The sequence below is a fragment of the Falco peregrinus genome, chromosome 8, assembly GCF_023634155.1.
Source record: "Falco peregrinus isolate bFalPer1 chromosome 8, bFalPer1.pri, whole genome shotgun sequence".
Classification (NCBI taxonomy): Eukaryota; Metazoa; Chordata; class Aves; order Falconiformes; family Falconidae; genus Falco; species Falco peregrinus.
The window spans coordinates 45151756-45163981 of NC_073728.1; the positions used below are offsets into that span (position 1 = coordinate 45151756).

Consider the following 12226-nt stretch of genomic DNA (forward strand, 5'->3'; position numbering starts at 1 on the left):
ACAAATTTAGACCAAAAGCAGTGGACATTTATTCCTCATTTGTGCAAGAGTGTAAAGATGCATTTGAAAATGGATGGGACAGACCCCTGTGGCTGGAAAGCTGGAGGCTACAGCCTCTCCTTCGGATGGCTTTGTTTACGATTCTACTAAGAGGAGATAAACTTGTAGACTCACCTATTGTCACACCAAGGATGCTGGCAAATACACTTGTATACAAAGAAAAGTTTCAAACTACATTTTTTCACTAGATTCAAGTGAAGACTTTGTTCAAAAAAGACACATACAAGTACAATTTAAAACTGTATGAACATTTGCAAATGTTTAGTGCAAAGTAATTATGTAAAAGCTACATTTTATGAAAGTTTGTGCTGATGTGTTTGGTAGGTTGTTTGTTGTTGGTTTTTTTTTTTACCCTTTTACATCCATTATTTTAGTTACATAAGGTTTCACTTACCTACAGTACATATGCATTGTGTTAGGTCCCATGCAAGTGGGAGTAATACCATTAGGCTTTGTAAAATGTCACTCAAGATTCTCATTTAGTAAACTGCTTATTTGGTTTAACAGTCAAGTTCCTGGCACACCACACATCCTGATTTCATGTAAGTGCTTAAGCTTACGTTTGTCCTGTTCAGGTGCATAGCCTTGTGTGATGCAAACCAAACTGCTTCATGACTTCCAAATGCAACCATTCATGAACGCAAAAGTCTTAGAGAAATCCACCATTAGTTTTAGCCTGTAACAAATTGCTCTTAAAATTAAAAGCCTATTCACACAAAGTTATATGTAATGACTGTAGTAATCAGTTTATTACACAGATTAATCATTCTTGAACGTACAAGCTCCAGGGGAGCAGCTGGGTCTTTAAATACACACAAGTTTTCTGTCAAATGGATTTTTACCCTTACATCCAGAAAGACCTAAGCAGTTAAAAAACTTAAGAAAAATAAGAGCTATTAGCTATGTATTAACTGAGAAACCACATACAAACCAAAAGAAGTATGAAGGAAGGGAGAGTTGAAACAAATCAACATCACTTGATGCACTAATAGCTCCAATCCATTTATATGTTGACCGGTTCAACTTAGACCTTAAACACAGGATGTGGGTACAGTTTCTCTCATTGGTCATAACATTTACCTAAGGTGTAGGTCCTTCAGAATAAAATGAATACAGAAACAGCTTCAAGTTCTTCACCTTGCTTTTCATAACTGTTATGAGTTTAAAAGGATTCCACTTAAAATCCTTCATGGATCACCACCACTGTCCCTAGAACTATGAAATCCACTCTAACTCTCCCATTCACATTTTATTACCCAATTTAAATCAACAAGGAATGCTTTTAGGCTCACAAAGTTATGACTGAAGAACCAGCTTTTCACACACACACTTCTCTGCTAGGAGTCAATGTTGGTACGGGGAAATACAGTATTTCTATTTTGTTGTTCCAAGTATGTACAACACGCAGCACTGCTGTATCAGGTAAACATGTGCACAGGGGAAGATGAGGCGTGGGCTCATAGAAAGCAGTCAAATGGAAATCAAAAGGACTTTCTCTTTCAGAGTTCCCCTATCTTTATTTGTAGAGGTTATCCAATAATTTCTTTAATTACATCGCATACTTCTGAGTCCATTCCCGAGCTATTCTGTTGTACCTGTATGTATAAAAAGAGGATTTACTTAACATAGCATCTGAACAGTATTTCATCTCCAGCAGCCTAGTCTACACATGGCATGAACTTACACTCTGTCCAGTAGTAACATGAGTATGTAAAATTTAAGAGCAAACTGAAATTTCAGGCAATCAGAGGAAAGTAGAAAGCCCACAGTTATTCATGGAAAAGTAGTTAACTAGTTGTATTTACAACAGTAATAGATCTTTGTGATTCAAACCACAAAACAGAGCTAGAACAGGTCTGAGGGAAAAGTATTTTCAGGAAGTTTTACCTGCACCTCCCCCTGCCCCCAGCTGCTGCATCCCTGAGAAAACTATTACTGCAGGTTTTCATTTTGGTATTCTTGAAAAGAAAACAGATTAATACATCCCTCCCACCTCATTACTCTTGTTCCCTTAGAAAGTTTAGTATACCTGTTATCTACCAGGCTGCCAAACCCTGATACAGACTTCTTGTTTCTTGCTACACATTGCATTTGGCTATTTCTATGACTATCAGGGCACAACTATTTCTCCACCAGGATTTTTTTTATTCTGAAGGCACAATATGCTGTTTCCCAAGCCACCTGCAGCTTTTGCACCCAAATACCCTTTATAGTCAGAGCCACTGCTAGAGGAAGCTCAGGATACTTATGTAAAACAAAGCAGTCGTGACTAATAGTACTGTTAAAAGCTTATTTCTGACAACTGAAGGCAAGTTGTTCTTATTCTACAGAACTTGTAGAAAAAAGCGTAAGACACGTAGCAAGAAGTTCCCTAGTTATATATACCAACTAGGTTCTCGTGCTGGAATTTAGTCTGTAGATAGTGTTCTTTAGCTTGAAGAAACTGACAATCCACTTGCCTTCACGCCACTGTTCAGAGTCTACTCAAGAAGCAAATCCAGTTACGTTTAAGCACAAAATTTCCCTATTTTGTGGAACAGTCAATGTTAGCTGCGTTTTGAAATACGTACTGCTACTCTTGCAGCTCTCATTAAAAGCAGGATGCATGAACTTCTCTAACACTGCTTCTCAAGTATGCAAGAGTATGTAGAGTAAGCAAGTTTGTGGATCATTTTCCCTTCCTATCTCGTTCTCATCAGATGACCATGTAGCTTCAGAAATTAACACTACTGATCAGATCTGGAAGGGAACAGCAAGGTAGAAAAGTGTTTACAACGGTCATTAAGCTGTTGCTTTTAAAGTGCTCATTAGCACTACAGTTCTCTCTGGTCTTGCTGTTTACTTCATAGAAGCCTGAAGTCCTCCCACCCCACCTCTACACCACTTGTTCTTCCCTCAAATGAAGGGGGTATTTTTGTTATTTCTTTCCTTGTATGATCCATCACCAACAGCTAGTATGGCAATGTTCTCCCAACTAGAGTAACTTGTTCTCCCTCTGCTGGTTATGTCGAATTAAAGCAGGCAGTGAAGGCTCCGAAGAGCTGGTCACATTCAACTTAAAAGAGCTCCTTATGAAACAAATTCTCTTTGTTCACTTCACATTTTCATTAAATCAAGCAAACATGGAATTAACAGCTACAACGCTAACGAAAGACCATTGTATGGAATGAAAATGCAGTAATAAAATCACAGATGTACAAGGCTTCTACATCCTTCACTTCTACTGGCATATATACCTTTTTCCTACAACAATGCAGTGCTGTTAAGATAGTGATATTACAGAACCCAGGAAAAGAAATCTGTAAAAAGACCAGAGCGAAAAAGGCAAATCAAACTCCACACTTTTCCAAGAAGCAGGTCCTTTTCACCTCCCCTTTACTATTTAAGTGTGGATTCTGCCCTGTCAGGAATGGTCGAAGTTTTTTGGCTTCCATACTCACTTTTCTCTATCTGTTTTGTAGATCCGTGCAATCTCAGGCACTAATGGATCATCTGGATTGGGATCACACAACAGAGAACAGATGGACAAAAGTACTAGGGAGAGAAAAAAAATTGAATTAGAGTTTAAGTGCAGCTGAAGACACCCACAGAAGTCAGCCCGCACACTTGCTTCCCCTCTAGCCATTAGTATTAGCATCAATTTAAAAAAAAAAAATGCCAAGGAGCAGCAATCCCACATACTTCAGCCAAGTGATTTTGAACAGAAATCCTTACCATTTAGTAACACAACTTTGCATGACTACCCATTGTGATATTTAAAAACTTGTTATCTCCTGGATAGCTGTATCTGATTACTGCCTTAAATCATAAGGCAGAAGTGTTGTCTGAAATAGTACCCAAAAGCCTTCTCAGAAAACATCCTTGATTTTGCACTTGAAATTCAGCTTTTTCCTAAACTGGACAGCCTCATTGTTAATTACTTGCAGAAGCACTCATAAGAAGTCAAACAGCAGACAGGTCCAACTGAGATGAAGGAAGCACAAGCTGCTCAGTTACTTAAGAACCGTTTTTAAAAATGCTAGTCTTGCAGAGAATTAAGAGGTTTTATCCAATTATTTTTTGAGCATAAGGAAGGTTGAGATGGATTAAATGTAGAATAGTACTCACAATGAATCAAGAAAGAATAGCTTACTGCACTTATACCAACCACAAGGCCCTAAACTTTAAAGTTTCACTATAAATATATACTGTATATATTCCAGAAGCCACATCCCGCTCATATGATGCCACTCGGCATAGCATCAACCTTTGTCCATATAAGGAGTCAGGAGGCTGCCTGCAAAGCTACAAATAGCACATGCACATTCCTACGTTCACACCAAAGTAGAAGAGATGAGAAGGCACTAAGTAATAAGCAAAGCACATTGGGACAACACTACATGAGGTATGTCAGGGGCATCTTGCCCCCCCCACCCCCTCCCAAGAAATGCTAAACATTCCTTTCTATTGCTTTCTCTCAGCCTGTTTTAATCAAACAGCGCCACTCCATATGTCCCTTCGCCAATGGCAGCAACAGCAGAGTTGTCACAGTGCATCCTCCAAGCAAGTTGGAGATGACAGCAGTTGCAAGTCTGAAAGCACTAAACACAAATCTGTTCAAACTTCCATCGGTTGCTACTGTGCTGTGGAGCAGGAGGCAGAGCTACCACACCAAAAAGACAGCAGCTGAAAAACAAAAGAGAACAGCATGCCTTCTGAAACCCTCTTTTGATGTTAAGATAGGTTAAAACAGAGGCCACAAAACAAAGAACAGCTAGATCAAGCCAAAGAGAAGCAGGTGAACAGATCTGATAATACACTGGAATTGCAGAGGATTTTTGAAGCGGGACAAAAGTAAAAACTTTACTAGGTGTTAACTGAGCTAGTGGCTCCATGATGAGAGCACCAAGCAGCAAGAAACCCAGTTAGCTCAGTTTTCCTACCTACTTCTGTAGACCTTTCACTAATGAATTATCAGTTTCAAGTTAAAAGCTCCTAGAGCAGGTTTAGTAATAAAATGTTCTTGATTTAAGTGAACATATTTCTTGTTCCAGAGTAAAGAACAACCTCTTCCTCCCTCTCCTGATTTTCTACTTAGACTTGTGAAGGAGTTAAGAGCTTAATTATTCTCTACCATCAACTGACACTCAGACCATTTATTCACCCACCTTTCAGAATACAGCTTCAGAGCATGAAGACTGATTTCCTGCAGGTGGCACACAGACCACTAGTCCTGAACTGCTGTCCCTTTGCAAGGGACACAGCAGGTTTATTTAGTACCTGTAGGGCTTTCCAACAGCTTCAGCACTTTTTTCCCCCACCATGTACACCAAGTAAAACTCACATTAGTGTTCACTAATGGGAGTGTCTCTGCCACCTCACACCCAGCTAGTGCCAGTCCATTTAGCTTTAAAACAGTAATTTCTCCAGCTATTTTCCTGTAGTTTGTTTCTTTATATTCTGACTCCACTGGTGTCTTCAGGTGGTAGGGATGAGTAGAATAGATAACATCTGTCCCCTTCCTTTAACAGAAGCCACAGGAAACTCAAAGTTTTCTGGTCAGCTATTATAACTACTCCTTCAAGTTTTATCTTAACACAGTTCTTTAACCAAGGACTTACCTTAACAAGATAGCTCAGTCTTTGTCAGCAGAACCAAGCTGCTGGTTTGCCCAGTTCCCTCTGCCTACCTTCTCCAACCACCATAATGACCCCAACACTCACAGTCCTCGGTGCAAGTTCCTTCTTGCACACATCGCATCAACCTTGCAAAACCATCACCATCTGCTCTAAGCACCAGACAAAGGTGGTGTTCAGCTGCTGGTCAGCATGGGCACCAGGATAACCAGGGTGTTGCAGAGCAACATCAGCCAGCCTGACACTGCCCTCAAGTCAGTTTTGTCTGGCAAGATGCAGGTCTGCTTTGAACAGGACCTCCTTTGCTGAAAGGGAGAGTTAACCTCTGTCCCAGTCCAGGAGTTTTAGTTCTTGGTTTACAGGCTATCAACACAAGTGTATCATTGCTACTTGCTGGCCATTAAAAAAAAAAAAAATCACATGCCACTAATACTCTTTACTAAAAATGGGCTGTGGTTTGTTATAACTCAATCTTCACATGCTGAATTATGTCAAACTAGCCACTTGAAACAAATTTCTAGATTTCATTCCTCAGCAGTTCACTACTTTTGTAAGCATCACTCCAAAAACACTGAATTAAAGTGAACACAATTACTCTGCTTCAAGCCGTACTGCCACATTCAGCTGCTTTGTTTTATTTTTGTAATTCTTCATTAATCAAAACTATTCTCCATTATGCTTGCTCTTGCTGGTAACTTCACATCTTTCCCTTTTTAGCTGTATAGCCTCAGCAGGAAAAACATGAACTCAGTTACCTAAACTGATTTTAATAGCCTGCTGAACCCAGTTATTTGTCCAAAAATAAATTCAGGAAGTTTGTCTCTTGAGGTTTTCCACCAAAAGATTGCATATACGCACATGTTTTAGAGCAACCAACATAACCAGTCTCCAGACCACTACAACACACCCCTTGGAAAAAGGTACCTTCTCATAAAGTTTAAAGAGCCAAGCACATGAGGGAAGAGGAAGTAATCCTTTAAAAGGTCAGTTGTGTATAGTCCTTTGATGCATCAGAGTAACTAATTAAACCAATAATGTGGGGTGCAGAGAGAATCACCAGACCACCTTCTTCTGCAATCAAGTGTTATTGCAATAAGTTTCATAGCAAAGCCTTGATATTTACTAGTCAAATGACAACCACATTAGAAGACAAAATAGTTCACAAAAAATCAAGTTCTGTAGTCACAGAATCAGGTTGGATAACTACACAAGACAGGTAAGTGACATTGTTTTGCACCTTGTTCTCATCCTGCATGACAAAAGCCGAAGCTGCTCTAGTGGTATCTGACAGCACCCCTTCTTGAGTCTTTCACTAAAAGAGATATAGTAGTACCAGTGTGTACTCTTCAGAATTTAAGTTTGGATTTTTGTCAGTAAAAGCAAAATAGATGAATTTTACTTCCCATTGATTCAAGGGGTTCACGTACAGTTTTTTCCTCATATCTTCAGTTAAAGCAGTCTAGTCTGCAACAAAACATTAAGCAACTTAAAACACTGTCAAACTCCCTTTCATTCAAAAATTGTTTTTTCTTTCATTTCAGCAACTACGCAGCCTACTTAACTCCAATACTTCAACTGTGATCCCCATCTACCTCCTGCAGACAACAAAATCAACTTATCCTATAGCAGGCTTCCTACTGCTGTGGACCAGCATGGACCAAGTACTTTACAATGACCAAGGAACTGGGTGAACCAAACTTATCAAGCAAAAGTGTTTCTACAAGTTTAGCTTCCCCATAGAGCAGTGATACAAATGCATTCTCATCAAGCAGAACGATCACTTAACACTTAAAATTAAGAATACTCCAGCAACATACTCTTTGAAGCAAAATGAAGTCTACCAGTGTAACAGAGCACAAGTCTGCTTCCGCTGCAAGACTTCCTTTTGCAGAGCTCATACCACCTCAAAATACAAGGACAATCTTTTGAGGCTCCTCCATACAGAGCATCATGTAATTTACAGCTGTCAACAAGTTTAGCTACAGTTTACCACCACACCATCAAACTCATCTTCTCAGTAGGCCTCTGTGCTGTGTTCTTACACCACTAAGAGTAATCTGCTATTTCTGATGAGCAATTTAATCTTCCTGGGTTTGCCACACCCCAGACTGAATGTGCAGGTAAATGCAAATTCAATGTGTAAACTCCATGCCTGTGTTTGTTTTGCTATGAAGCAGCTCGATCATTAGTCAGGACAACTCATGAAGTCAGCTCTCCACCACTAGCCAAATGGGCAACACAGAAAACAGTTTAAACTCCCACCTGCCTACTTGAACATCTATTGGCTCACACTAATCTAAGATGCACATCAAAGCTCCTGGAACTGAGAAGTGAATAGACTCATTTAAAAGCCACAAGACTCCAGCTCCATGTGGAGAGAATAAGCTCCACAGCCAGAAGAGAAGACATCTTCCCTATACTGTCACCAGGGGAAGGAAGTCAAAGGTGCCTAGCAATTTATACATGGCAATTAGCTTCTCTTGATGTTAGGGATGACTTTATAACCAAGTGCATCACGCAACTATGACACACCCTGGTATGTCCAGAACACGTAGCTGCAGCTCAAAGTGGTCTTTAGGAGCCAGAAGCAGTTGTGTACAAGCCATGGTGTTTACCACATCTTTACACACATCGTGTTGATGTTCAAGTCATTTGGGTTGATTCCTACAGAAGCTCAACAGTCCAGGTTATCACTGAAAAAACTATTTAAGCTTTGTTAGGGCATGACCTAAGACCCAAAAGCTACACCGTCTGGTTTCTTTTGATATCAGCACTATAAAGGCAAGTGATTGGTTCTGCCCTTTCACCCTGTACCAAGACAGTGACCCCAGTTAACCAAGAAGTGTAAATGCTTTTCACATAGAAGCCTGAGACATGACTGGTAAAGCACAGACTTCCAAAAGAGTGGCAAAAGCAGCTGCTTATTATTTCTACCTTCTCAACGCAGAAGTCATCTTCCAAATGCAAAACTCAAATCATTCCCTTCGTTTGCAAAACCTGAACAGCTCTAATATCCATCACTTCCAGCTGTCCCCTTAACATAGGGTACTAGCCACTACAGGCACTATTATTTAAGTCTAGCTGGAATTGCAAACAAAACTTGCCCCAATAAAGCACTCCTCTATGGGAGCAATGGAACCTCCAGCTGAATTACAGCAGGGAGATAAAAAGCAAGCATCAATTCTTCCAAGGTAATGAGCTACCCAGAAGAAACATCTTATCTGGTGTGTTCCTATTCAAACCGTTGTTTGGTACAGTTATTGCTCTCTAAAGAAGAGCCAATTTAGAATTCATTTAGGAGTAAAGGGTATTCTTGGGCACCAAGCAGCTTAGGTCAAAAGCAAATGAGCGAAAGCCTTAGCTCTCTCCTTGAAGGTCCCTGCCACCCAACTTTTATGTTAAAGGCAAAGAGCACACCACTATCAGTAGCATGAGAAGGAGAGACAAGTAGCTTTTTAAAAAAATAAAACGTTATTCCTGTAAGCAAAACTCCTGCATGGGGCAAAAGGCTTCAGCAGACCCTAAGCCAGTCTTCTCCCACCAAAGGCCGGCCCATTTCTAAGCAAGCATAAAGACTGCACCAACAGAATGTTTGTTGGAAGTACTGAGAAGGTGATGAGTTACTTTGTATGGCAGATTGTCAGGACGCAGGACAATACTTACCCAGTTATCAGTCCTGGCTGAAGTTGCACAGTAGTGTCAAGACCACCATATAATCAAAAAGCTCATGCACTGACAGGATGCGGTCAGGTAAAACCGGGAAGTCTAAATTCTTGGACACCATGCCAGTATCATGAGCTCACAGTAAAGGAAGTAGTCCATCCTGCCTGTTCTGTTCCAGGTGAATGACAAATACTGTGCTAGTCAGTTCTTTCCAAGGAACACAATTTGTCACCCTCCTAGAGACCAGGCCACAGACTCTGACAAACAGTGCTAGTGCTGTGCTTTTTGATCCAGCTCATCCAGCCAACTTTCTGAATACGAAAGTAACAAAGTTTGTCATCTCAGGCTTAATTGAGCCTGGTACTCAGGAGATTATGAAACATCTCTACTAGCATAAATTTGAGCTTTGGACACAATACTGCTGAGGAATTTTTAATCCCATTTCAGAGGCTTTATCCAGCTGTCCTACTTCTTACACCAGCTAGGGTTCCTCCTTTGCTAATCAGCCTGACAGCTAAAGCCTACACATCAAAGTCCACTACTTAGATCTGTGCCTCAAAAATAGGAAGAAATCTGACTCCTGGAAGGAGTCTTTGCTTATACAATCACTACTTTTGAGTACGAGGCCCCAGACCCTTGAAACCTTTGAGGCATACAGTTGTCAAAAATTTCATCTGTCTGACAAATGTTAAGCTTGTAACATGAAAACACAACTTAAAACACTACTGTCCACCAAGTTCAAGCACTAACTACCAAGTGACTGGCTTCTGACAGAATGGGCAAGATGCATCTGAGTAAGTTAAAGGGAACTCCAGACTCTGCTCAAGTTACATCCTGTTTCTTAACCATAGTCCCATTTCAAACTCTTCCAGCAATCTTACGAGAGTCTTACAGGAAGTGTACCTTTAAATCTGAGCAGTTTAAACTTCTTGCTTCAAAGCAACTTGAACTCCTGCTAAGTCAGTTCAACAATTTCTGGTAACAAGAGAAGAAAAGTTAAGTATTGCTCAGTGTATCACATGCTGGTTGAGGTTCAAAGGGATCACTGCACATCATCTTGTCCAACCCCTCTGCTCAAACAGGGCCACCTAGAATAGGTTCCTCATGACCACATCCAGACAGCTTTTGAAGTCTCCACTGTGGGAGATTCCACAACCTCCCAAGGGAAGCTGTGCCAGTGCTCAATTCATCACAGGAAAGGGGAAAAAAAGTGTTTCCTGATGTTCAGAGGAACCCTCCTGTGTTTCAGTTTGTATCCACTGCCTCTTGTCCTGTCACTGGGCACCACTGAGAAAAGTCTGGCCCTCTTCATCTCTACACCCTCCCTTTAAGTGTTTGTATACATTGGTAAGATTCCCCCTGAGCCTCCTCTTCTCCAGGCTGAAGAGCCCCAGCTATCTTGGCCAGTCTTCATAATAGGAGATGCTCCAGTTCCTTCACCATGTTCACAACCCTTCACTGGACTCTCTCCTGTACCTAAACACCTTTCTCATTCTGGGGAGCCCAGCACTAGACACATACTCCAGGTGTGGCCTCCCCATTGCCAAGCAGAGGGTAGGGCCACCTCCCCTGACCACCTCCCCTGACCCATGGGCAACACTCACTCCTAGTGCAGCCTTCTTTGCAGCACGGGCAAAGCCACACAGAGAGCTGCATTAAAGTTGCAATGCAAGAATGAAAGTTTCCCTTAGAACCTTAACTCAGCACATATGGAGAGACTAATCCATGCTGTGTGACAAAGTCATGCCCCTGCCCCAGTTATCTGGGTAGGCATTACAAGAGGGAAATTAAAAGCCAGAAGGATGATCAGAAACAACCTCCCAATTTTGAAAACTGCACTGTGAAGATCAAGTTTATTTAGGTTGCTGGGTACTTGGGAATTCCCACCCACTAAGTCTTGGTAAAGTGACTCTTGAACATCTGTAAGAGCAGCACCACAACAAATCCACACTGTACTGGGCTCATAAGGGTTTGAACAGTACGAGCTAAACTCATGAATGAATGAGACTGAAGTTACTCACTGCCACTCACCAGGCAGGGTCTTCCAATACACTTCACAAGCTCCATGGTTCATTAGCTATAAAACACAGCAAGGAGAAGAGGGACAGGACTGTGCAAGTTAGCCTGACTTTCAGTGAAGTAGTACTTCAGTTTAGTATTAACTCTTGCATATCCACTCACTAAATTCAAGAGAAAGCACGATTTTCCCCAAAATGGCTGAGAACAGTTATAATTATGTTAAAACACTTTATTCTAAGGTAACAGGGATTCTTATTTATGCAAGCTGAGATTACATTTTCAATTTAATCCTACACATTCTGCTTAAGCTTTGGAGTTTAAGTTAACCACCAAAGTGTGTTTAAGACTGAATAAACCATTTCAAAATACAACAACATGCATTCTTTAAGGAACACTTACTTCAGAATTACCAATATAAGCAAGTTAGCTATTCTACTGAGACAGTGCTGTTCTCCCAATTCTTCAGAACCTGTTTTAACAGGTCTAGGAGGGACAAACATTTAGAAAGACACAAAGTCCAAGATGCTAGTCACCTCTATTATTGTAGCCAAGATCATTTTATCAAGTTGCTTACAGAGAGGAAAACTTCCTTATCTATTCAGCAGTCTGAAATAAAACTGCCCCAATAGCTCTCACACTATTTTACCCAGCAAACAGGGTAGGGACAAGCTCCCAAGCCAGATACACCTAGTGCCCCCGCGAGCAGCCACCTACCATCCTACAGAGCATAAGGAGCCAAGACCCCTACCTTTACTACTTAACAGGGATGACAAAGTAGCAGTGACATGATTTTTCATAGCCTTTCCACCAAGAAGTAGCACTACAGATAAAAGGATACCCCTTCACCTTTCTTCTTGCAGGTCAGGGTG

At 40.9% G+C, this 12226-nt stretch overlaps 1 protein-coding gene across 1 annotated transcript in view; it reads right to left on the bottom strand.

Moving 5' to 3' along the window:
- Positions 1-780: 780 nt before the first annotated feature.
- Positions 781-12226, bottom strand: part of UBE2D2 (ubiquitin conjugating enzyme E2 D2) — a 29302-nt gene continuing 17856 nt past the window's right edge. Inside the window, exons 6-7 of the mRNA XM_055811575.1 lie at positions 3501-3594; positions 781-1655 (exon numbers count right to left, since the gene is read on the bottom strand). Coding sequence (XP_055667550.1) covers positions 1610-1655; positions 3501-3594 — 140 coding nt within the window. The 3' untranslated portion in view covers positions 781-1609. The remainder of the gene's footprint in view (positions 1656-3500; positions 3595-12226) is intronic.